General features: G+C 36.5%; 1 protein-coding gene across 1 annotated transcript; it reads left to right on the top strand.

The window, feature by feature from the left end:
• The first annotated feature begins 2,785 nt into the window (after window positions 1–2,785).
• klf5a (Kruppel-like factor 5a) lies at window positions 2,786–25,673 on the top strand. Its single transcript, XM_007246677.4, has 4 exons — window positions 2,786–3,169; window positions 6,148–7,093; window positions 12,432–12,491; window positions 21,138–25,673. Exons 1-4 carry the CDS (start codon window positions 3,023–3,025, stop codon window positions 21,314–21,316), a joined length of 1,332 nt encoding a protein of 443 aa, XP_007246739.2. The 5' UTR covers window positions 2,786–3,022; the 3' UTR covers window positions 21,317–25,673.
• The last annotated feature ends 450 nt before the right edge of the window (window positions 25,674–26,123 follow it).

The following is a 26,123-nucleotide window of genomic DNA, read 5'->3' as shown; positions in this document are numbered from 1 at the left end:
AATACACTGACCCCAGAGACTGTAAAAAAAGATGGACGTCGTGTCGCCGTTCCCATTCATTCAATGAAAATTAAGCCAAAACCTTGTTAAGCCAAAACCATGTTGGCTGACCGTCTGTTATAGGTCCCGCCCATAACCAGCCCTTTTACAATAACCACACCTTTTTTGAATAGAGCTGAATAACGTTTTAAAAAATATAAAAATTTTACAATATAAGCAGAGGTTACACTAGCTGTTGCATTTAAATAATGGAGGTAGAATTACAGTATATCAGAAAAATACGTGATTGAAAGTTGTCTGTTTTGCCATTGTAACCTATGGGATGGGTGGGGTTACACAGCTTTCTGCAACCGAACAGCAGGGGGCGCTCGACCTGTCGTGGTTTCACTTTTGAGAGACAATGCTCTCTCCAGCTATGCACAGTCTATGACCGACCCATTATCTGTTTTTTTTATTTATTTTTTAAGCTTTACAAAGCATATAGGACACCTTGTAGTTCTATTATTAAGGACTCTAGTTTAGACACTAGTCAGCTGGTAGACTGCTCAGTCTAGCAGTGACACTGAGGCGTTTAAAAACTCCAGCAGCACTGCTGCGTCTGATCTACTCTTACCAGCCAAATAATCTCTTCCCTCACCACACATATAATGGCTTATAAAGTTGCTCTGTGGTGGTCTGTCCTGTGGGGTCCTGACCACTGAAAAACAGGGCGAAGAGAGGAAAATGATGATGATAGTAGTTAGCAGATACAGAAACAGATACAGGACTACAGTCTGTAATTATACTGTATAACTACACTGTGCTCCTTAGTAGATAGGGTGTGGTCATAATGTTGTGCTTGTAAATATTCCAAGGCAGTCCTTGGAACAACCCATGTTAAGGTGTGGTAATGTGGCTGTTAAAAGCTTTCCTCTTCAGCCTAATGAACAGATGACTCTTTGTGTTTTGAAGGAACCGTAACAAGAGTCCGCTCCCTCGCTGAGGAGTTGTAAAGCTTCACAGTGGAGGTAAAAATAGACAAGACTGCTGCATACCGTAAGATTGGATGCAAGAGTGGCTCATCTTTAAGCTGTACACAAACCATTTAAACCCATTTAAACCCATGAAACCAATGAATTTTGAATTTACCTCAGGGGACAGCTGCCATGGAAACACACACACCTGTGTAAGTTGTGAGGTGTTATGTTGTAGGTAAGATGGATGGGATAGACATTCCATTTCCAATGTTGTTGCATTGGGCTTTTAACATTCCTCAATTCATAGTGTCACCTGTGTATCAAGGATGTGCCATAGTATAAGGCTAATATTACCACCCTTGGTGGACAGCTCAGTGCAGTGTTTTGCAATGACTGTGACCATAGGTGTCCATGCAAACAGAAAAAAACAACAACTGGAATATCAGAAATCACCTCCATATTCAATGCAGGAAACCACCATGCACATTTTTTAAAAGACTGTACTGCTGAATGTATACGTGCAAAGATTATACTGTAGATTATATATATTTTTTATTTTAACTTTGTGTCTTAGCAGTAAATGCGTTTTATTAGATAGAATAAACCCAACAATAAATTAAAAAATTCTTTTTTTATATACTGAAATAAAGCTGTCCATCAGTTATCGAGCTCCAGACAAGAAATCTGTTCACTGTTCACTTTGCACATGGTTATAAATCATAATCATTATTTAATTGGTTTAATAAGGAACTTGTGGGTTGTTTACACACTGTATGTGTGTGTGTTACATATATTTTCTGCAGAAAAACCTTAAAAAAAAAACAATTCCACAAAACCTAAATGAATTGAAATTGAATTTGCAGTGTTTTATCAATAGATATTGTGAATGTATTTATACAATATATAATTTTACCAGGTTTGCCTAAATAAACAGTTTTTTAAAGTAAAGGTATGTCAAATTAATCATATACATTTGATTTAAATTTGGTTAACTCTGTTTTTTAATTAGGTTGTTTTTTTTTGTTTCAGTTAGGTTAATACTACAGTAATTAAATATAATGTTAGACTGCATAAGTCAATTTATACTGTAGGCCTAATTTAATCAGGGGTGCTATATTTTTATTACTGTGTATTATAGCTGTCACAAACCAATAGAAATGCTTTGAAATGACTTCAATTAAAAGTTTTGGTTATTCATTCTTTCTAATGACAGGGTTTATACAGTTATGAAAAAACTGGAAAAGTGATGGAATTTAAAAAATAGCAATTTCCAGGCCTGGATAAGTTTTGGAAAAATACAAAAATATCCCCAAAAAATTGGAAAAGTGATGAAATTTGGTCTGCAAATCTTTGTGTTTCTGTTTATGAATGTCTGTCCATTTGTCCTTGTCTGCACTAATGTTTTAAAATTGTATGGTCATGAAAATTTGCCTTGAAGGCATGATAAATCATAGACATTTAATGGTAAAAAGTGTATGAACTCTGTAATGAAACCAATAGTATTAAGGATTTATACTCTCTTTAGCAGCCTATACTCTGCACCTGGCATTAGACCTGGTTCCAACAGGTTGATTTACAGGTTTATTATTTGTTTATCTGTCCTAATCTTTTGGCAGCACTTCTACTACAGGTCTACATGGTCTAGACAGGGTGTGTGTTGTTTGTGTGCATTTGCACATCTGTGTCAGCAATGCAACTGGAAGTAGTCTTTACAGTTAAGAAGATCCTGTTTAAGGGCGGGTTAGCCACGCCCACTCACTCATGCACACACGCACAGACACACGCTCGCGCGCACACGCGCACGCACAGCTACTACATATACATAAAAACACACACGCGCGCACACACTCTCACATATACACGCTCTCGTCTCGAGCTCCTCTCAGACGCTCGCTCGCTCGCTCGCGCACTCACTCAGTCAGTCAGTCAGAAATTCAGTCACACACACAGACACGCTTGCACGCGCGCGCTCGCTCGCCCGCCGTCCCTCCGATGCGATCAGCTCGCGCTGAAGAAGCTCGTGCGAGGCGGGGAAACGGACAGGGTCGCGCGGACGGACGCGTTTGATGGCAGCAGCGCTCCTCACAGCCACGAGCTCCGCGCTCGCGCCGCCGGGACCGGACGGGTACTGCGGGGAGGACCCCTGCGCCCTCTTCCACTTCGACTGCAAGACCCCCCAGCCGGACAGGGTGTTGGCCAACGAGTATGCGCAGGTACGCGCGTGCACGAGCGCACGCTGCTCGGGCACGAGCCTTAACGTTTTTTTGTATGTGTGTGTGAGTGTGTGCATGCTTTTTTCTTTTCTTTTTTTGTAAAGCATGGGTGGTCTTTTTGATGTTGTTATTATTATTATTATTATTATTATTATTATTATTATTATTATTATTATTGCATGCACACAATAATAATCTAATAGTAATCATTTTATTACGATGTTATAATATATTATTATTACTAGACTGTAATAGCACATACACAAAGCAATATTTAATACAAGCCAGCAAGCTTATTTAAGGTACTAACTGGACCAAGGCGCGGCTTTGGCTTTAGGATGCTACTGCCTTTTTTGCGGTTGCCCCTTGAAACCAAGGGGGGTGGTACCATTGGAAAGAGGGCAACTACCGAAAGGTAGCAGCATCCGAAAGCTGCCTCCTAAAGCTGCTTCCGAAAGCCGCGCCTTGGTCCACCCCTTTCTAGGAATATCGAAATATCTAAGCGTCTAGGATGCATGGTAGCAAAAGGTACAAGAGCAAGAGAAGGCAGTTGCTCCCTTGGCTGCCCGGCCGTCATCAACAACAACTGCCCCCCTGCTGCCATCCACTCTACCCTACCCCACCCCACCCTGCACACGCACCGCACAGCCCTCTTCTCTCGCGCCGCTCTGAGCTGAAACTTCCCAGCAACGCCGACAGCCCCCTTAATCAGAAAACTTGTGAAAGAGATATGCTGCGTGTCCGGCGAACAGCTGGACGATCTAAATTCAGAAAGAGCTGTGTGGTAAGCAGCCGCGTAAAGAGCACTTCAGGAGGGCTGACATTCCGAGTGGTGCCCCCCTACTCTCACACACTCTGTTTCTTGATTTGTGGATCCCTTGACCTTGTAGACCTTCTGCTAGGACATAGGAATTTTGGGACGAATCGCTGAAAACTCAAGGTCTGGAGGTTCACGAGTCATCTGGTTGTGTAGAGGGTGAATCCCCTTAGGGGTGTCCCCAAAGACGCTGAGACAAGAAAGTCCCGAAACTGCCAGGGAGGTAGATCATTTGAAAAGAGTGTTTTAAAATGTCTAGATGATCGAGACCCCAAACCCTTAAAAAACCATGAGGTAGACATGGCTCTGGGTTGCTAATTATCTGGGTTGAAAATGGATCTCCCTAAAACGTGGGTCTTTGAGATTAGAACTTCCAGAGCCATCAAGGGAGTTTGATAATAGGCATATACAAGATCATCAGCAGTCTGGAATCTCGACTACCTTATCTCAGGTGTGTTTGAAGGTTCTGGGTTGAGGTAGATTCACTGAAAGGTCTATTGAAGACTCAGGAATCAGCAACTGAAATCCCCCAAATTGACAGTGAACTTTTTAGAGAGCATCCTATGATTTAGATCACTAGTTTCTAGATAATTGGTTCTGGGTTGAGGTATTTAAAATGTAGTTGTGACTTAAAATGTGGATCCTCGAGGGGGTCCCCCAAAGGGGAATCCAGGGGGATCCCTAAAGGCTCTGAGTCCAGAAAAAAACCCAAGCTTGCATAAAAGTTAGCTAATAATCTGAATTTGATTGCCCATGAACTGGGTGGTAAATAGCCATGTAAAGTGAGCACTTCAGGAGGGCTGAAGGTAGGAGGTTTGGCATCCCAGAACCTCTGAATACACCTGACCTGAGGTTGTTGATTTTTTTGTGGTGCTGATAATTTAAAATGAAGGTCCTCTAAATACTGTATCTTTCAAAGACTTAAAGACTAAACATGTCAGGGAAGTTGCTAACAAATTAGGTTTAATTGACCATTAACCGTACCTAATACTGTCTATATGATGTGTGTTTATTTGCCAAAGCTGAGCCGGAACATAGATGCTTTCCTGCTTGTCAGCAGAACCTGTTTTGGGGGCCTGTGGTATGAGCTCCGCTTTGCAGTCCAGGGGGGAATGTAGCAGAGAGCTACTGGAGGCTACTTGATAAATGCTTTGCTGCTGACTGTGCTGCATAACATAGCAGCAGCCCACCAGTCTCACTTGTGACACAGGCACAGTTTAGGTGGGACGGTAGTCCACACAGTTTGTGAGAACCCTCATGTTCTGAAGTGTTTAGTCACGGCATGGACTTATTAAGGTTTTAACTGAGAGAGTGCATGTCAGGGCAAGACGTCTTGGGCATTACGGAGTGCTTATGTTTTGTCTGCTTAAATTAGACTAAGGGCAGTGTTTCTTAGTAGGTTCTCTGGAGTTTTGCAGTTTTGCATTATCCGGCTACCCGCAATACTTTTGCAAGGATTCAGATGATCTATCTGGTTTAGATGGTCTGATCCTAAATCTTTGCTGATGGATAACATGGTTGAAAAGCAGATTATCCAGGTGAAACATTGTATGCTGGTAATCAAGCTGGTTAATCAGCATTTGATCAGCATTTAATTTTGGTCATTTTGTTCAGCCACCTTGATCTTGCTGGTCATCCTGCTGACTAACTTGGTTAAGATTGCTCTTATTTGAAAGTTTTATTGTCTCCAGAAATAGTTATGAAAATACTGCCTCTTGTGTAAGAGATTTTATTGGGATGGTTTTGAGCTCAAATATTTGCTTAAAATGCTTTCATAGTAAAGGGTTATACGCTTTCAGGCAACGCATGGTTTGGATAGTCAATAAAAGTACATAAAAAAAAAGAGTAAAACTGAAATGTGTTGAAATTGCCCTTAGAAAGTTTGATTGCTCACAGATGTTCCAGGTTACCCGAGAATTCCCTCGAGTTACCGAGCTCTTAAGCAATATGTGTGTAACTTCAGGAAGCATTCCTAAATGTATATTTGTACTGTACATGTTCGTGCTAAGCCCACAAGAAGCCCTTTAAAATCTTTCCCCTGCTGCTGATGTGAGCAGCGACTGCATTCCACCTGTCACCAGCCTGACACTGTGCGCTAATCTCATGTGTACGTCTGAGGGCATTTGAAAGGTACTTAAAGCCCTTTGCTATCTTTTCTCAGGCGAAGCTCGAGATGGACAAATACCTGACGCCTCAGCTCCAGGCTTCTCCATTGGCCAAGAAGGACCACCGCGAGAGCTTGTCGGTGGTGGACCAGTTGTTTGGGGACGACCAGGGCTCCCCGTACAGCATCAACATGAACGTCTACTTGCCTGACATTGCCTACCTGCGCACTGGCCTGTGCCGCCCGGCCCGGTCTTCCCTCCCCAGCCAAGCCAAAAGCAAGCTGGTGAACTCCTCCCCCTTCTCCTCTCCACTGGACTGCCCCATCAGCACCTCCATTCCAGCCCCACCAACACTGCCAGAGTTCACCAGCATCTTCAGCTCGGCTTCTGGACCGGGCGTCGGCGGAATGGATGCCTGCGATGCTTCCTCCAGCATCTTTGTCAAGCAGGAGATGCCCTCTTTTGAGCTTCCCCAGGACGGCCACCTCTTCCACCTGCTCAACTCGGAGCTGGACGACCCAATCCATGGTGTCTCAGACTCTCATAATCACAACCACAACCATGCCCACACCCATGGCCTGCCCTCACAGGTGCCTTCCCAGGTGCCCTCGCAGGTGCCTGCCTTCCACGACCTGCACCTGCCTGCCCCACAGACTGAGGTCAAGCCCTACTGCGGCATGCAGGCATCTGGGTACCACATGGGTCCGTCTCACTTCGCTCAGGGCCAGGCACAGGCCAAGTCCCCCTACCTCCCGCCCTCGCCGCCAAGTTCCGAACCCGGCAGCCCAGATCGACAGAAAGAGCTGCTGCAAAACCTGACGCCTCCTCCGTCTTATGCTGCCACCATTGCGTCCAAAATGGGGGTCCACACACCCAGTCATCCCATGCCCACATCCTCGAGCACTCCTGCAAATTCCGGAACTGTAGGCATGCCGGTCCGCTACAACCGCAGGACGAATCCTGACCTGGAGAAGAGGCGGATACACCACTGCGACTTTCCAGGTAAAGAGATTTAGCAATAGTACTGCTGCACTTCTGTGTAGCCTAATGGTGATTTAATTATAGCTGCTAGTTTCTGCTAACAGTTAAAAAATTTAAACTTTAATTGAGGGGGGTGTGTATTATTCTGATATACATAACAATTTTATTGCAAATTAATTCAATTAATTCAAGGACTAAGTCTACTCACCCTACCTTCCATTCATTGAACTCTGTGTTGATAATTATTGAGTTATTAATTATTCCTAATGCAGAAATCACCATGAGTTACTTTGATACTGTTTAACACATTTATGGAGTCCCCCAGGGCTCTGTCTTAAGGTTTGTTGCATTTGTAGGGTTAAGCACTGGCAATGTCTGCAATCTGCTCAAGAAAAATTAAAGCATAACATTTATCACAATCGCAAAATGTGTCACAGTAGCAAAACTCAATTCAAAGTATCATGTTGTATCACAACTTGTATTGTATGTATTACAGCATATTGCTCAGGGACAGCCCATATGGTCCAGTTATTTATTTATTTATTTTTTAAGTTGGGTTGGGCCAAAAACTGGACCATCTGGGAGTCCCCCAGGACTAATTTAAGAAGAGCCACTGCTGTACTGAACTGAAGATGAAAACATTAACATATTAATGTATTGCACATTTTCAGTCATTTGATTTTTTTTCCTGTATGAAAATGAATGTAACTAATATTATTGAAGTGATTTGCTTATACCAGTATGAATCTGCAATGACTTCAACTAATCATAATACTAGGCATGCACAGAATATTTGGTAACCAGAATTATTTGGGTCATATTTAGGTAATTTTGTGCTTTATTGCTGTATTTGCTGAGACGTTAAAAAAATCTGTGTTCAGAAATATCTTTTTAGTTGTAGTTTTACATTTTGTTTTCAAACAAGACAAAATACATTTATGCTACTTAATTGTATGAATTGGTTAAAAAAGTAGCAAAAGTAGTTTTAAAAAAATTATTTGTATTTCAGCCATGTTTCATTTTGATTGGTTTCAGTAAAAAAAGTGTTTAGTGACCTTCTGACCTAAACTAAATCTCCCTCTGTAGTCAGTGTAGTTCAATTTATGCTTAAAGAAAACTCATGAAACATTTACATTTTAATACAAATATTTTAATTCAATTCCATTTCCCATTTCCAGTCCAGTTTGACTGGATGAACAAAGGACAGGACATTTTAATTAAAATAAAAATAACTGTACTTGGTATGGGCAAATAGGAGCTATTTGTAGTTCCACATTTACTTAGTTTCATATCTTCAATTTCTCTGTATATTTTATTATCATCATCCATTCACCCTGTTCTTCTATGATCAGGACCCCACAGAAGAGACCACCACAGAGCAGCTATTATTAATATTATTTGGGTGGTGGGTCATTTATTTTTCTTAGCACTGCAGTGATTAGCACTGATTAGCATGGTGGTGGTGTATGAGGTGTTAGTATTGGTACAGTGTTGTTCTGGTACAGTTAGTGTGGATCAGACACAGCAGCAGGGCTTCTGGAGTTTTTAAACATCTCAGCTAGACTCAGAATAGTGCACCAGCAGTGTCCTGTGAGCAGTGTCCTGTAGAAATTGTCCACTGATTAAGTACTAGAGGATGTCCAACACTGCAAACTGTGCAGCTACAGATTCAGAGCTTCAGTCTCTGGCTTTACTTTACATCTATTTTATTTTATTATTATTATTATTTTTTTTTTTTTTTAGCACAAATAGAATGGGACATCAATTAATCAAATGAACAAACAAACAAAATGACTGTGCAGAAAAAGTAAAAAAAATGCCAAAAATAGGCTTGTACAAAGTACTTTCCCTCCAAGGAAATCATGAGAGAAACACAGAAAGAAGAAAAAAATTGAGAAACAGAAAATAAATAAATAAAATAGAATAATAATAATACTATTAATATGTAGTTACTCAATATACATAATTACAAGAATATGCACAAATACTATTTGAGAGTAGCTGTTTTTTGAAACTAGTGATGCTATTGCAGATTTTCAAATGAGTTGGTAAGCAGTCCCATATTAAAGGCCCTCTGTGCGAAAGTGCAAACTGTCCAATTGATGTTCTAAAAAAAAAAAACATCTACAAGGTGCAGCAGCTGTAGATAGGAGTGTCTAATAGAGTGAAGGACAGTGAATGAATGATTAAACACACTAGTGTTTAAAAACTCAAGCAGCACTGCTGCACCACTCCACTGTGGTGGTCTATTCTTTTTAGGTCCTAAGTATTAAAGAACAGGGTGAAATAAGAATAATAATAAAGTAGGCAGAGAAACAGATACAAGACCACAGTCTGTAATTATTATAGATTCCTTACACACTATTTAACTGACCAAACTAATCCAGAGTCGTGCTAAAGTTGACCTTCTTCACTCCAGCACTCCAACGAGCTCAGACCTCAGTAACACCAGCAATAAACAAGAAAAAGAAAGCCCTGTTTCTGCAGCACTTCCTTCGCTCGCTCTTAAGTGTTTCGTTTAGGAGCTGTTTGATGCTGAAATCCACGTAATAAATCACCAGCACTCTCCATTGCTTCCTCACCGAGACCGATCCATTGCTGAATAATTCAGAGACAGCCAGAGCCTTTTAACCAGGCCTGTGGATTAATGCGAGGGGGTTGACGTCAACCGCTTGATTGTTATTGAATCCTGTTGCATCGAATTGGCCCGAGCAAATTGTAAAACGGGCGAGCATCACAACGCCATTAATAGTGCATTTACGATAAGCAGCTCCACGTCTGAAATGCCGCGCTACGCCATTTAGAACCCATCACTGCTTTACTGAGCGAGGGGGGGTTTACAGCTAACGAGATGAGATTGGTTTTAGGCTCTCAAATGGAATGGAAACATTACAGAAACTGAGGTTGTTCATGCTGCCACTTAGATTGTGCATCTCCTTTTTTTTCAATGGGTTTTACTGTTGTTGTTGATGTGGTGGTTCATGTTCAGACTTATGCTGGGCTGATGCTCACTGTTGTCTTCATTTATTTGTCTTAATTCTACAGAAAAAACATCCTTTTCCAAATTTTCGGAATGGCAAAATGTCTTGGATTCAACCTAAAAAAAATCTTGCTGCATCCATTTTTATAAATTCTACTCTTTTTACAGGCTGGCAATAATGTTTAAATTCTTAAATTCTTTAACTTCTGCTCAACCGATTTGTTAGAGCACATTTGAGTCACTGTGTCTTATTAAAGAAGAAAAGAGTTGAACTGATCTCCAAAAGATTGTTCCATCACTACCAATCAGCTAAGGTTAAATTAGGCTAATATAACCCACTATCGGTCAATAAGTCTCTCAATAGTTTGCCTTTTTGAATCTCATCCATGAATCACTCCACATACAGTCCATGTTTATTGTTTTCCAAGGCATTTTCATAGAAAAACATATAATTTTAGGCTTATAATACTTTGATGAATGGTTTGATGAATGAAACTCTGTAACTCTATACAACATACACTTCAACAATGTCCACTTTTGGAATGGAGATTAAAAAAATTAAATATGTAACTAACTTTAAATACGTTCAAATGACAGCTTAACAGTTTTTTTACCTTTTTGTGCATTTATTTAAATAACCAAAGCAAGGTAACACCAGTAACGTGAAGACCAGTATGAGTAACACCAGTATAAGTAACACCAGTATAAGTAACACCAGTATAAGTAACACCAGTAACAGTAACACCAGTAACAGTAACATCAGTAACAGTAACATCAGTGGCAGTAACAGTAACATCAGTGGCAGTAACACCAGTAACAGTAACACCACTGGCAGTAACAGTAACATCAGTGGCAGTAACACCAGTGGCAGTAACACCAGTGGCAGTAACACCAGTAACAGTAACACCAGTAACAGTAACACCAGTGGCAGTAACACCAGTGGCAGTAACACCAGTAACAGTAACACCAGTAACAGTAACACCAGTGGCAGTAACAGTAACATCAGTGGCAGTAACACCAGTGGCAGTAACACCAGTAACAGTAACACCAGTGGCAGTAACACCAGTGGCAGTAACACCAGTAACAGTAACATCAGTGGCAGTAACACCAGTAACATCAGTGGCAGTAACACCAGTAACAATAACATCAGTGGCAGTAACATCAGTGGCAGTAACACCAGTAACAGTAACACCAGTGGCAGTAACATCAGTGGCAGTAACACCAGTAACAGTAACAGCAAGTACAGTAACACCGGTGGCAGTAACATCAGTAACAGTAACATCAGTGGCAGTAACACCAATAACAGTAACATCAGTGCCAGTAACACCAGTAACAGTAACACCAGTGACAGTAACACCAGTGACAGTAACACCAGTAACAGTAACATCAGTGGCAGTAACACCAGTAACAGTAACACCAGTGACAGTAACATCAGTGGCAGTAACACCAGTAACAGTAACATCAGTGGCAGTAACACCAGTAACAGTAACACCAGTAACAGTAACATCAGTAACAGTAACATCAGTGGCAGTAACACCAGTAACAGTAACACCAGTAACAGTAACACCAGTAACAGTAACACCAGTAACAGTAACATCAGTGGCAGTAACACCAGTAACAGTAACATCAGTGGCAGTAACACCAGTAACAGTAACACCAGTAACAGTAACATCAGTGGCAGTAACACCAGTAACAGTAACATCAGTGGCAGTAACACCAGTGACAGTAACATCAGTGGCAGTAACACCAGTAACAGTAACACCAGTAACAGTAGCAACAGTAACAGTAACAGCAAGTAGAGTAACACCGGTGGCAGTAACATCAGTAACAGTAACATCAGTAACAGTAACATCAGTAACATTTTTCATTCAAAAATAAATTTTAAGTAGTCAGAGACAGAATGTATAGTGATGTGCCCTATCTTATTGTACATAAAAATATTGCATACATAAAAAAAATCCATACAATAACAATAATATTATTGAAAGATTAATTAGTATTTATTTTATTATTTACTGTATTTACTTTTAATTGTTTAGGTTTGCAGTTCGTATGCACTAAAAATATATCAATTTAATTTTGTCGGTATGTTTTCATTATTTGTTATTATACTATTATAATTGTACACACATTTTTGGTAAGTTGGCAAGTCTTGGTAAGTTACTGTTTATGAAATAAACAAAGATTTATATGTTTTGTATGAATGAAACTGTGGTGTCTATAGTACAGTATATAGTAACTTTAATGTTAGTCATGAATTCAAGAGTATTATCTCGTTATCACAAAAATACCCTGAAATATTGTGATATTGGGACACAAAAATATATTTTTTTGTAATTTAATGCCCCTCTCTGAGACTTTTTTTCATCTGTGTTTCAGGCTGTAAGAAGGTTTACACCAAGTCCTCGCATCTGAAAGCTCATCTGAGGACGCACACCGGTAAGAACTCCCCCGATTAAATCCCGACTAAAGTTTTATTTGGGCCAGTATGTCGCACCAGCAGCGGCTCTTTATTTTGGGTCTTTCAGGTCATGTTGCTGGGCAGGAAGGCGCGAGCTTGGCATGCCCTCGCATTCATTCTCGCATTCGTGCAGCCTGTAAGCTATCGTGTACCACCATTACACTACATTACACTATCCTCCACCACAGCACCGCTCCACGGCATGGTCTTAGGTTCAAAACATATCTTTTATGATTGGCTGATTGACGCTTTTTATTATTCGCGACACGGATTAGTCAAACAACTCAGCGCCCCGACGCCCCCCTTTACAGGCTGTAAAACGTGGCCAGTTGAACATCTGGTGTTGCAACCACCCTCATAAAATCTCAAGGCATTAGAGGACAATCGACCAGGACCGGCGTTCCTCAGCGAGGCCTTGAGAACACGGAGCAAAAGCAAATACAGCAATCGCTGCTCGTATTCCTCCTTCATACTCTCTTCATATTTTTCTGGGTATAGATGATATGTTTTTTGTTCTTCAAGTGACCAAACAAGTTGTAAACGTAATTGCTGGGGCCCTCAAGTACCGCCATGATAAGATAAGGCCGCCCACTCTCTATACTCTCGACTCTGGATGGACTTGGATGGTCACGCACCTGAGGGTCCAAATCCAAAATCCACCACTAGGACTAGTGAACTAGGAGCTGTGGGCTTGATTTACTGTTAATTCATAAACTTTCTAACCCAAGATTAGCCACGAAATAAACAACTGATTGTTAAATTTCACACATTTATGTCAAACATACTGTAACAAGACATTTTCCAAGATTTACTCTACTTTTTCTGCACTTTATTTAGTTTTTTGATGTCAGGGGGGGGGATTTCTACCACAGTCATGTCCACATTTCTGCCTGGTTAAGTTTAATGATTCTCTTAAGTGGTTATATAATACTGTTATTTTTTTAATGCCTGAATTTTTAATAATTTAGGCATTTCAACTATTCATTCAGCTATTTTTAAAAGAAAGGTCCTGACTATGGCACTTCCACTATGATTAAGAGATCCCTGGTTTGAATCCCAGTCATGCAGCTTGCCATCTGCTGCTGGAGCCCTAAGAGGGCTCAATTGGCCTTGCTCTCTCTGTGTGGATAGATGGTCCTCTTTTATTTCTTCTCATCACTCCAAATGGTGATGTAGATCAGCACAAGGCTGCGTCTGTGAGCTGCTGTATCAGAACTGAGTCGCTGCTCTTTACTCCGAGTGTGCCGTGATGCTACTCGGCAGCAGCAGTTTGAAAAAAGGCGGAGTCTGAGTTGGCATGTGCTAGTGATAGGGGTGGTCCTAATGGTGGGTTGGGTATGTATTGGCCTTGTATATTTGGGAGTCTTCTAAATATGATAAAGTCAAAAGAATAAAAAAAAATTGATTTTTTTTCTGTAAGTTACAAGGTGCCAAAAGGCACAGTATTGTGATGATGACCCATATAGAGCAAATAAAAAGGGTTTCATCTGGAAAATGTAATTTTTGTGTAGTCTTATAAATATCATAAATAGTCAAAATAATTTTAAAATCTTCATTTTTTTAAGTTATGAGATGCCATACTACACAGTATTCTGCTGATGATCCTAATACAGCAAATAAATAGTGATAAAGCTTTTTTTTCTTTTTTTTTTTTTTTATTGATTATGCACAGTTCACCAAGAAAACATAATAAAGACAGGGCTTGTACTAGGCACTTTCCCATTGAATAAATTCATATTTAAATGAATTATATTTTAGGTAAATATACAAAAAATGAAGTAAAGGAGATTAGGAAGTGGGAGTGGGGGGAAAGAAAAAGAAGGGAATAAAAATAATGACAGTAACAAAGACAATAACATTGATAGGTAGTCACAAATGGTAGTGCAGGATGTTTAAAGTAATACAGCTTTAGGTAATAACTGATCCTTGTGAAAGAAAGTGGTCTTTAGTGAGCTTTTTGAAAGCTTTTTGAAAGCTGTCTTATAAATAGGATAATTATTTAAATAACTTTAATTTTTTTAAGTAATTTACTGGAAAGTTACGAGACTCCACACAACACAGTACCCTGCCTGATTGTGATAATGGCCCTTTCTTCCCTTTCGTGAATCACTTTTACCTCTCCGAAGGCTTGTTTTGCCATTAATGCTGTCATGGCAGCGGCAGGGCAGACACATAAACATTCAGGTCTAACAGGAATGAAATTATCCCCGCTACCTCCCTTTAATTTCCAACCATCTGGGAGAGCACATATCCACCCCACCAGAGGCTATTATCCAGCCTGAGCGGACTGGTGCGACAGGGAGGACGGCTTTTCTCTTTTTCTCTCTGAATCTCCGGCTCTTCTCTCCTGCCTGAAAGAGCCCTCACAATGGGCTCATAATCACCTCAGATCCTCTCTACAATCCTACCTGTCTCAGGAGAGACGAGGGGCGGGGGGGCAGGCATGCCATGTGTAGAAACCAGACGCGCTGGCCAAAACAAGTCGTTACACGATTCCCCATTCGGGGCTCCCCTCACCTGCGCCCGGGCTCCAGACTCCGGCTTTTTACTTACAGGGTTTAGAGCTGAGCGGCTTTCGGTTTCTCCGTCACTGTGAATCACTGTGAATCATATCTACATCACAGCTTAATGAGGATTAAACTTACTTAGCCATTTTTTTACTGAAACAAAGCTGAAAGTTAATTTAAATCCAAGTTTTAAATGTAATTATCCAAGAATCTGAGCGAAACATTACATTTACTGCATTTAACTGCCATTCTTATTGTGCAGAGAGACTCACGTTAATTATTATATATAGAGTAAGGCTGTTTATTGACAAAAACCAACAGGATCTTGCAATACTGTGAACAAAAGCAATATACAGTATCATTCAAAAGTGAGCACACCCTTCACATTTTTGCTCAAATATTTTGTTTATAGCTTTTTATGGGGAAACACTATACAAATGAAACTTACAGATATACAGCTCTGGAAAAAAATTAAGAGACCACTTCAGTTTCTGAATCAGTTTCTCTGAGTTTGCTATTTATAGGTTTGTGTTTGAGTAAAATGAATATTTTGTTTTATTCTATAAACTACAGACAACATTTCTCCCAAATTACAAATAAAAATATTGTCATTTAGAGCCTTTATTTGCATAAAATGAGAAATGGCTGAAATAACAAAAAAACAGATGCAGAGCTTTCAGACCTCAAATAATGCAAAGAAAACAAGTTCATATTCATAAAGTTTTAAGAGTTCAGAAATCAATATTTGGTGGAATAAACCCTGTTTTTCAATCACAGTTTTCATGCATCTTGGCATCATGTTCTCCTCCACCAGTCTTACACACTGCTTTTGAATAACTTTATGCCTTTACTCCTGGTGCAAAAATTCAAGCAGTTCAGTTTGGTTTGATGGCTTGTAATCATCCATCTTCCTCTTGATTATATTCCAGAGTGTAAAATCAAAGAAACTCCTCATTTTTAAATGGTCTCTTATATCTTATTTTTTCCAGAGCTGTAGAGCTGTGTGAGGTCATATACGGTCTAAACCTTTTGCACTGAACTGTATCAGTATTTAATTCCTTAATTCCAAACTCTCTAAGGTGCTTAAGAACCCTCATCATGTTTTCACAGCATTTTTACAGGCTAGTAGTTAAAGATTTAAAGAGCAGTGTTGGACCTTTTTTAAGCTTTGTGATTGGCTGTTTTTAGTTGGAGAGTTAAATTACACTCATGTGTAGCTTAATCCTGTTAGTGCAGTTCTTAACGATGTGTTTACCACAGAAACTTTTGTTGGGTTAACGTTAACAACGCAATTATTAGCCCAGCTCTGAAATAAAGTGTCAGGGATTGTTTCAGTACAAAAGGAACTTAATTGTTGCTTACTGTTCTTAGGAAGAAATTTATTCGTAAAACGTACACAGTTTTTTACAAAGATTCTAACATTCACGTTCTAAAAAAACATGAACATGAAGTGTGCAAGATGCATGCATGTTAAGATGCATGAAAACTGTGATTATTCCACCAAATATTAATTTCTGAACTCTTAAAACTTGTTTTCTTTGCATTAGTTTTGTTATTTCATCCATGTATCATTTTCTGCTAATAAATGCTCTAAATGACAATATTTTTAATTTGAATTTAAGATAAATATTGCCTGTAGTTTATAGAATAAAACAACAATGTTCATTTTACTCAAACATAAACCTATAAATAGCAAAATCAGAAAAACTGATTCAGAAACTGAAGTGGTCTCTTAATTTTTTCCAGAGCTGTATCTGGGCAGTATGTGATCATTTATTTAGTGAAACACTAATATTAGAATGATACAAATGAGAATTTAGCTGGAAATGGTGATTATAGGGGTCCAGGCACATATTAGACCCTGTGAGGCCCAGTGCATCAGAATGGTTAATTAGTGTTTTATTATATTAAAATTAGTAAGCTGGTAATGTTATGTGCTGGAAAAGGGGGCATCCAGAAGAAATCTAAAATCTGGAGCCAAGTTTTTTTTTTTTTTTTTAAGTTTTTAAGATTTTTAAGCTTGCAAGTAAACTTACTACTAAAAACTGTCCTCTGAATTAAAAATTAAACTTACTTAGTGATTTTTTTATCCAAGAATGCAAACAAAAAAATACATTTACTGCATTTAGCTGTAAATAGTTAGTTAATTTGATATATATAGGGTAGGGCTGTTTACTGGTATGATACGTACTATGATACAGAATTTTGCGATACTGTGACCAAAATCAATATACCTTATATAAGGGTGATTGATATCAATAATCAATCACCCTTCACATTTTTCAAAAATATTTTATTGTATCTTTTTTTGGGTCAACACTATACAAATTAAACTTAAAATACATGTTATTCGTGTTCTATTTCTACTGTTTAATGTTTATTTCTACCTGCATCTGTTCTAATATAATCTGGAGTTTCTATAGTGAAAACTCTCTTATTGCTGAGAGAATTGAGTTTTAATAATGTTAAAAACGCTGTCAGCCCTTTTACACAGTACTGTAGAGTATGTTCTTTTGTTTTTGTTGGCTTGTGTCGTGAAATCTGTTCACAGCATATTGTTTTTCTAGCAGCCTTGAATGGAACTTTTGTAGTAAGCTGATAGTTTAGCTTTTATTTTCTTTTAATACCTTTTTTTTAAGATTTGTGTTTAATTAGACGGTGAAAGGAGCGTACAGTTGCTGAGAAAACTCTTTACAGTGTTTTAATTGTAATTGTTGGATTTAAAGGTGGGGAAATTTGTCAACTTTAGGAATCATCACACTTGCACCAAAACATTCGTAGTAAATTTTATAAGACTGTTTACCAGCCAACTTTTAATTCTGTCCCACATAATTAAATAGACTTACCTAAGAAGTGTCCTATATGTAAATTAATTATTTTCTGATTGCCCATTCTATAATGGGCTTCATTCAGAAAAAAAGTTTTAATCATTCTTTGTAACATTTGTGTGAATTTGCTGAGAAAAAAATGTTGGTTATTATTTAGGTAACACTTTATAATAACTTCCATTAATATATTTTTAACTAATGATCAGTACAAAGATGTGAACAAAGCATTAGTTCACCAGAATTTAAATATTAATAAATGCTCACACATGACAATTATTTATTAATTAAATAATTAATTTTAATATTAATGAATATTCATATGAAAAATGTTAGCAAATCATTCATCAGATTTGGACATTAATAAATCGCTAGTAAATACGAATTTTAAACTGAGCAAATGTTAAAAAATTGCACTTCACGTTGCCAATGTGTTTATTAGTATTTACAAATGAGATTGCAACTTTTTAGTTTATTAAAATGTGAAAAGTAACAGTTAAAAATGATTAATTAAGGGTATATTAATGAACGTTATTAATTATAAAGTGTAACCTTTATTTGTAACATCACAAAATAATAGTATTTATGCAAAAAAAAGTCTGTTTTTGAGTTTACATGTTCTTGTTGTGCTTCTTTTTAGTATGATAAATGTGAAAAATAACAGTTAAAAATATTAATTAAAGGTATATTAATGAAAGTTATTAATTATAAAGTGAAAACATTATTTGTAAAATCACAAATATAAAAAATTAACAGTATTTATGCAAAAAAAAGTCTGTTTATGAGTTTACGTGTTTTTATTGTGCTTTTATTTAGTATGGTAAATGTGAAAAATAACATGTTAAAAATTATTAATTAATGGTATATTAATGAAAGTTATTAATTATAAAGTGAAAACATTATTTGTAACATCACAAAATAATAGTATTTATGCCAAAAATGGGCTGTTTTTGAGTTTACGTGTTTTTAATGTGCTTCTTTTTAGTATGATAAATGTGAAAAATAACAGTTAAAATTATTAATTAATGGTGTTATTAATTAATGGTGGTATTAATGGAGGTTATTAATGAAAAAGTGTAACCTTTATTTGTAACATCACAAAATAATAGTATTTATGCAAAAGAAAGTCTGTTTTTGAGTTTACATGTTCTTGTTGTGCTTTTTTTTAGTATGATAAATGTGAAAAATGTCTAAAACGCTCATATCGTTCAGCTCTAAATTTAAGCCCAGATGATTTTGAGTTTTCAGTTTTCAGTTTTCGGGTCAGATTAGCAGAGTAGCAGCTGCTTGTTCTTTAGAGCATGATTAATGTTTTTTTTAAAGCACAAACAGAACAACATGTTTTACCTGCATGTTTAATGAGCGCCGCTTTAAAAAGGACGCACTGTGGGAATTAACAGATGGGCTCTCTTCCAGAAAGAAGAGTCTTTTGTCTGCTTTCTCTGAACAGACCCTGCAACATTTGAAACCAGCTCTTGGGAAAGACAAACACGGTTCAGCGTCGTACTGCTTTCTTATGACAGGCCTCTTATTTGATCTTGACAGGCGGCATTAGCGTGTCGTGTAGCTTTGTTTTGAATACTATTATCTGGGAGGGCAGTTTTTTTTTCAGAGCTTTAGCCTGTAGGTGTAATGTGCTGTATCTATAATAGCAGCGAGGCTCGTGTGTTTGCTTTGGTTACTGGTGGAATGAACAAAAGAGGGAAACCAACTCGACTTTAGTCAACATTTCAACTTCTTTACGTATTGTTTAGAGTAACTGCTCAAATCTCTAAGCGGAAATAAAGCATGGGGTCGGTAGAATGTAGCCGTACAGGTCAGCTAGTTTGCCAGAACTTGAGGTACTCTATAAAAAGTGAGTTATAAAATGCTAGGTAGCTTACTTTATGTGGTATTAAGCAATTGAATTGTGTTTTTTTACAACTTAACCTGGAATCAAATAAATAAATAATTTGTTCATTCAAAGTATTTATTTGAGTTGACAAAGCCAGTTTTTATTTGCTTGCTTTTACAGTGTAAAAGTGAAGCTTGTCTAATTTAGAGGTTATTAACCCTCTATGGCATTAATAATATTTTCTGGAGGAAAAATATATTTTTGAAAGCTTGGCTCAGATGAATCAGATGTTTTAGAGCAAAGAAGCACCTAAAACATGTAAGAGTGGTTTACCTCTATACCATTGCCCAAAAGGCAATGAATGAAAACACTGTTTGGTAAGTTTACATGAAGAATATAGTAAGAATATAAACATCCAAGTATATTTCTTTACATATTTTTGCACATTTACGTATTTTGTAAGAAACATAAAGAAAAAGTATAGTATGGAAAGGTGTAGTAACCAAAAATTTGGTTTGTTGCCTGAGGACATAGCATGGTTAGAAATCTAGACAGACAGTCCTTAAATAAAAAATAAAAAAATAAATAAAAATATATATTTTAATTATTATATAAATATATTTTAGGACCACATTGAACGGTGTATATAATATGGATTATGCTCATGAACCAAAAAATACTCAGTGAAACATGAATATTCGCATACTATCACTGTCAGAAAAAAAAAGGTATCTCCATTTTTGTCGATTTTCAGATTTCTAGTACTACATTACTTGAACTCAATTGCTGTCATTTACCTTGCCTCTGAATTTTATAATGAACGGACCAATAGAAATGCTCCAAAATGGCTTAAAATTCAGTATTTTTAGAGCTATATTTCTCTGGACAGCGACAGAATATAGTATGCAAATACACAAAATGTTTTTTTTTTTAGTTTTTTTTTTTGGGATATCACAAACTTGACTGATTTAATCCGTAATCATCTATAACAGATTATTTTTTTAAATTCTCAGACTGATATATGCAAATGAGCTCTGTTATGATTGGACATTCTGTATTTGAGCTTCCTTCAAAAAGAAGGCATCACAAAAACAAGCTTAGACTTGGATAGTTACGTGCGTAACTGAGATCACCTGCTTTGTCAAACTTTTATTTTGTAAAATGAGGCATTTCCTTTATAGGGGCCCTTTAATAGAGTTTACATGCTTCTTACCATTCTCATTACTGAAATGTAATTCATCTATAAGGTCCTTTAACCCATTCAATCTCAGGTTAATGATTGCTATAGTTAGTCATTTTGTAGTGGAGTCCCACAGGGCTCTATTGTAGGGCCTGTGAAATTGTTGTAAATGATGACAGCAGTGAGTTGTGAGCTTATTTACAGGGTTTAATGGGTTTTAGGGGTTAATTTGCTTCATGTAAATGAACAAATTGTGTTTGTTTGTCTGTTTGTTGTAGGCGAGAAGCCGTACAGGTGCAATTGGGAGGGCTGCGACTGGCGCTTCGCCCGCTCCGACGAGCTCACGCGCCACTTCCGGAAACACACGGGAGCCAAGCCTTTCCAGTGCGCCGTGTGCAGCCGCAGCTTCTCACGCTCCGACCACCTCGCCCTGCACATGAAGAGACATCAGAACTAATCACACACACTCTCTAACAAACACACACTTTTATATACTGTATGAAATTACTGTATACACACACACACACACTGACAATCATCACACATATACACAGTACACAAATACACAGATACACACACAGGCCTACATTTATACATTTTGTACAGGCATAGCTACACACACACATATACATATACATACTACAAAGCTAATTATGCACTTGAAGAGACACTAGAACAACACACACACACACAAACACTTTTGTAGCCAATTTAGACGACCCTTCTTTAGTATCTAAGGTGAATTTCTCCCTTCAACTTGTTCACACTGTGTTTACAAGCTTCAGCTCCCAACCCATCAGTCCAATCTTTAATAGTCTTTAATAGATCTGATCTGCCCTCTAAAGCTATTACAAAACATGTATAATAATTAAAAATACATATATATAATAAAAATAATATAATAATAATAAGGTGCAAGGGGGTGAAGGCCCTACATACAAATTATATTATAAAAAAGCTACCATAAGATAAGTCTCTATCTGATGAACTGTATATGTAAGGACAGGCACACGCAGATACCAATATAAAATGTATTAATTATTAATTTTATCGAAGCAGTTAGGCTTACAGGGGTAGTTAGAGACAGGCAGGGTCAGTATCAAAATGTCAGAGATAATAAAAAAACATATACCAGAGTGAAAAGGCAAAATGATCATACTCGGCAAATTCAACACGTAAAAGGCTAGGTAAAAAGAGAAATCTAAATACAAAAAATAACAGTAAACAAATGATAAAAAGGGCAAAGCAAAAGAGTAATAAAAAAACCCACAAAATTGGGGCGTAACAATAGTAAACAGACAAAATAAACGCTTAGTAGAAGAGCTAATAAAAATAGATTCAAAACCCAGCGAGGGAACAACAGTAACAGGAGGGTATTTATACAAAGACAGATAGGTGTGGGCAATAAAAAGCTCGGTGAGCGTGATCAGGAGTTCAGAGCATGCAGACTGACAGTATATATCATTTTATATAATATAACAGGGCTGCACAGTTCTCAGCATTACTTAATATTGTTCCAGAATTAAAATTGTGTAATCTCAGTAGAGCAATGTTTTAATTTTTAAATTATATTTATCTATATCTATACAGTAACATTAATTTTACTCCAAACGTTGGGTAAACAGAGTGATTTACTTTATATACTGACACGTTGGGTCACTGACCTTCAGTAATGTTACTTGTAAATTTTTTACCTTTTAAAGTTTAATAGAACAATATATATTGCATGAAAATATATATATATATTGCTGTGTCATTTTTTTCAAAATAGTGCAGCCCTATTATATAACACTGTATATAATGCTATTTATTCTGCATTTTATATAGTTATAAATGTAACATTTTCACCGGGTGCTCTCTTCGGCCTACTGAAAGGTCATATTGGAAACAACTGTCATGACAAATGCTATCCAGTTAGCCTACTCAACAAATAACTGACCAATTTAGCCTGATATTTTAATCCTGTATTAACACATGTCCAACTAAATTTACTCTCTAAAGGAAAATGCCCTGTAATATCAAATATGCAGACACATTTGTCAAATTGCTTTAAAAAATTTAGAAATTATGTTTAATATTATTTATATTTCAGAATTAAGATGACGCAGTTTTAAACCCAACTATATTTAACTGTAAAATTATAAAACAATATAAGATCTGTTGTATGTATTCATGTATGTAATTCTCACATTTCAATTCATAGTCAAATCAGTATTTTCTCTAGTTGTGGTAAAAATGTGACAAAAATGTAAAATGTATTAAAATATTTTAAAATGAAGCTAATTAAGTTAAAAATCAAATTTCTAAAAAAAAAAAAAAAAAAAAGTTGCCAAATATTACCATTAAAATCTGCTCATTCTAAAGCACAATTTATTTTACCCTTTTTTTCTGCTTAATTTCTTAATTAAACATATACAACAAATACATATTTATTGTGTGCACAATAAATAAGGGCACTTCATGTTTTACTGTCTTAAAAATTGTCTTAAAAAATCAGAAATAAATATAAACTGTGCTTTTTTAAATGGAAAATGTAAATTCTAAACAATCACCCCCTTGCACCTTTTTTAATTTTTTTTAATTGATTAAAACAAATACATTCATTAATTTTCTACATAATTACAGTTTTTTTTTAAACAAATAATTTTTATCCCTTTTTTTATATTCCAATTTTTTCACCCTATTTTTCTGAATTAGCTGTGACACACCTTCACCTGCTCTCTCTCTCTCTCTCTCTCTATTTTCATTTATCTCACAGGTCTATGGTATTACTATTACTGCTTTATTACTGTTTTTGATTTTTTTTTATTATTATTTAGAACTGGAACTCAATCAAATTCAGCATCTCTATCTATATTTTTTCTTTTTTTTTTGGGTCTTTTAATCTTTAATATCTGTAAAGCACTAAAAACTAAACCACAGCTCGCTTTATGTGGATGTGTTGAAGGTCGCTGTAGACTGGAACTGGTTTAGGATCATCACTGGATCAAGTACTGTTCTAACTGGACCTGTGATATAATATCCGACCCCTCCATTTGTGTGAGAGGCTCTCTCTCTCTCTCTCTTTCTCTCCGGTCGCTCGAGCTGACGTATTTATAGCTCGGGAAAAAGAGGACGGTAATGTACTGCTACTGAACTGCAATTATGTCCTGAATTATTGAACGGCCGCATATAAAAGGAATGAGGGCGATATTAAAGGGATGCAGACAGCTGTATGATTTGTACAGACTTCTTTATATATATATATATATATATATAGACACACATACACACACACACACACACACACACTCACACACACACTTAGGCATGGCAGCCATTTAGTCATTGAAGCATTAGTTTGAATGTATAAGACTGCGCTAACTGGTCTTTACAACACTGTTGGAACACATTTCATCTTTAAGTGCCTTCTGGGGTTCTATCTTCCTGTTATTATCTGTGCTACGTACTAAAGATGCACTACTAAAGTCTTTAGTTAAAAAGAGAAGAACAAAATAAAACGTAAAAAAAAAACTAAAAAAAAAAAAACAGCTGGTAACACTTCCTATGAATCCTGTATTCATAATATTAATAAAACATAGTAAATGCATTTTTATATAATGCATTATATGGCGTACATAGTGTTGTAATACCTTAGACACACTGATATTCTGTCATGATTAAAATCATGATTAATATTAACTTTTCTACTGTATTGCGTCTGCCTAGAACCTTTATATTTATTTATTTTAATTTGCATTAAAAATGTTAACATGTATATATACAGCTCTGGAAAGAATTAAGAGACCACTTCAGTTTCTGAATCAGTTTCTGTCATTTGTTTTTAATAATAATATCGTCATTTAGGACATTTATTTGCAGAAAATGAGAAATGGCTGAAATAACAAAAAAAGAGCTTTCAGACCTCAAATAATGCAAAGAAAACAAGTTCATATTCATAAAGTTTTAAGAGTTCAGAAATCTATATTTGGTGGAATAACCCTGGTTTTTCCAGGTTTCCATGTTCTCCTCCACCAGTCTTACACACTGCTTTTGGATAACTTAATGCTACTCACTACTGGTGCAAAAATTCAAGCAGTTCAGTTTGGTTTGATGGCTTGTGATCATCCATCTTCCTCTTCATTATATTCCAGAGGTTTTCAATTTGGTAAAATCAAGGAAACTGAACATTTTGAATGGTCTCTTATTTGTTTCCAGATAAATTACCTACATAAACACTTTAACCCTTAAATCGCTACAGTAGTTATTAAACAATCTTCTGGCAGGCTTTATAAGGTGTTAAACTATGTTTGCCATGTAATGCCTGATTATAAATGCCTACATTATGTATTATATGAATACAAGATTAATAGAAAGTTAATAGTTTACTCTGAAGCAGCAGATTCTGATTGGTTGCCTATTACTGTAATTTTACCAATCACATCCTTTAAAATCAAGTTAAAAATGATGGTTCTTTCTGTACACTTATTAAAAACTTATTTATTGCAAAAAAAGCTTCATGAAGTAAAGTTTGACAAATGGGACTTTTACTGTGTAACTGAACTGCCTTAATGTAAATACTGTTTATTGTAAATAGTATTTGATTTATTTTTGTTGCTTTTTTTAAACAAATGAAATGGAGGGGCACCAACACATTACTCTGCGTCTTTTGCAGTGTGTCTATATTTTTGTTGTTTCAAATATTTTTATTTTGTACTTATTTTGTAGATTTCCAAATGATATTTCTAAATCTGTTGTTTTTTTTTTTCGTGACAAAAGTTGTTTTTTGCCAACTGAATGAAAAACCTAATAAAATCAACTTTTTGAATATTCAACTTTTTTTTCCTAAGTGTTTTTATTTCTGTGGTGAATTTTGTCTCTTCACTTCTCATTAGCTTATCCACATAATAATAGAAAATACAAATAGTTGTAGTCTGTTTCCAGATTCATATTACGTAAAAAAAAATTAAACGTTAAACGTTAAAAATAAAAAAAGAATTAAATTTAAAATATGTTTATGAATTTTTACTTGTTTGATGTACTGTGAATCCCAAAATTGTTATTTATATTGTGTCAAAATGCACACAAAAGGACTTTTTACAAATTTGATTTCCATTGAAACCTAAGAAGGTTTTATTTCCTTTCTTGTAAAGTTGCCATTTTAAAAATACAATTTTTTTCTTTAGAGTAATTATATATATAAATATAATATGATATGTCGACATACAGTTCTGGAGAAAAATAAGAGACCACTTAGAAATTAGTTTCTTTGATTTTACCAAATG

This window comes from Astyanax mexicanus, chromosome 21, assembly GCF_023375975.1.
Source record: "Astyanax mexicanus isolate ESR-SI-001 chromosome 21, AstMex3_surface, whole genome shotgun sequence".
NCBI classification, from domain to species: domain Eukaryota; kingdom Metazoa; phylum Chordata; class Actinopteri; order Characiformes; family Acestrorhamphidae; genus Astyanax; species Astyanax mexicanus.
The sequence above is the reverse complement of the archived record's forward strand: the minus strand, read 5'-3'. Positions and strand labels throughout refer to the sequence as shown.

What these genes read in the sequence shown, in the direction of transcription:
- klf5a (XM_007246677.4), top strand. Translation starts at nt 3,023, where the DNA reads ATGGCAGCAGCGCTCCTCACAGCCACGAGCTCCGCGCTCGCGCCGCCG. An exon ending in TGGCCAACGAGTATGCGCAG is followed by an intron (nt 3,170 to 6,147) that starts GTACGCGCGTGC and finishes ATCTTTTCTCAG; the next exon opens with GCGAAGCTCGAGATGGACAA. An exon ending in ACACCACTGCGACTTTCCAG is followed by an intron (nt 7,094 to 12,431) that starts GTAAAGAGATTT and finishes TCTGTGTTTCAG; the next exon opens with GCTGTAAGAAGGTTTACACC.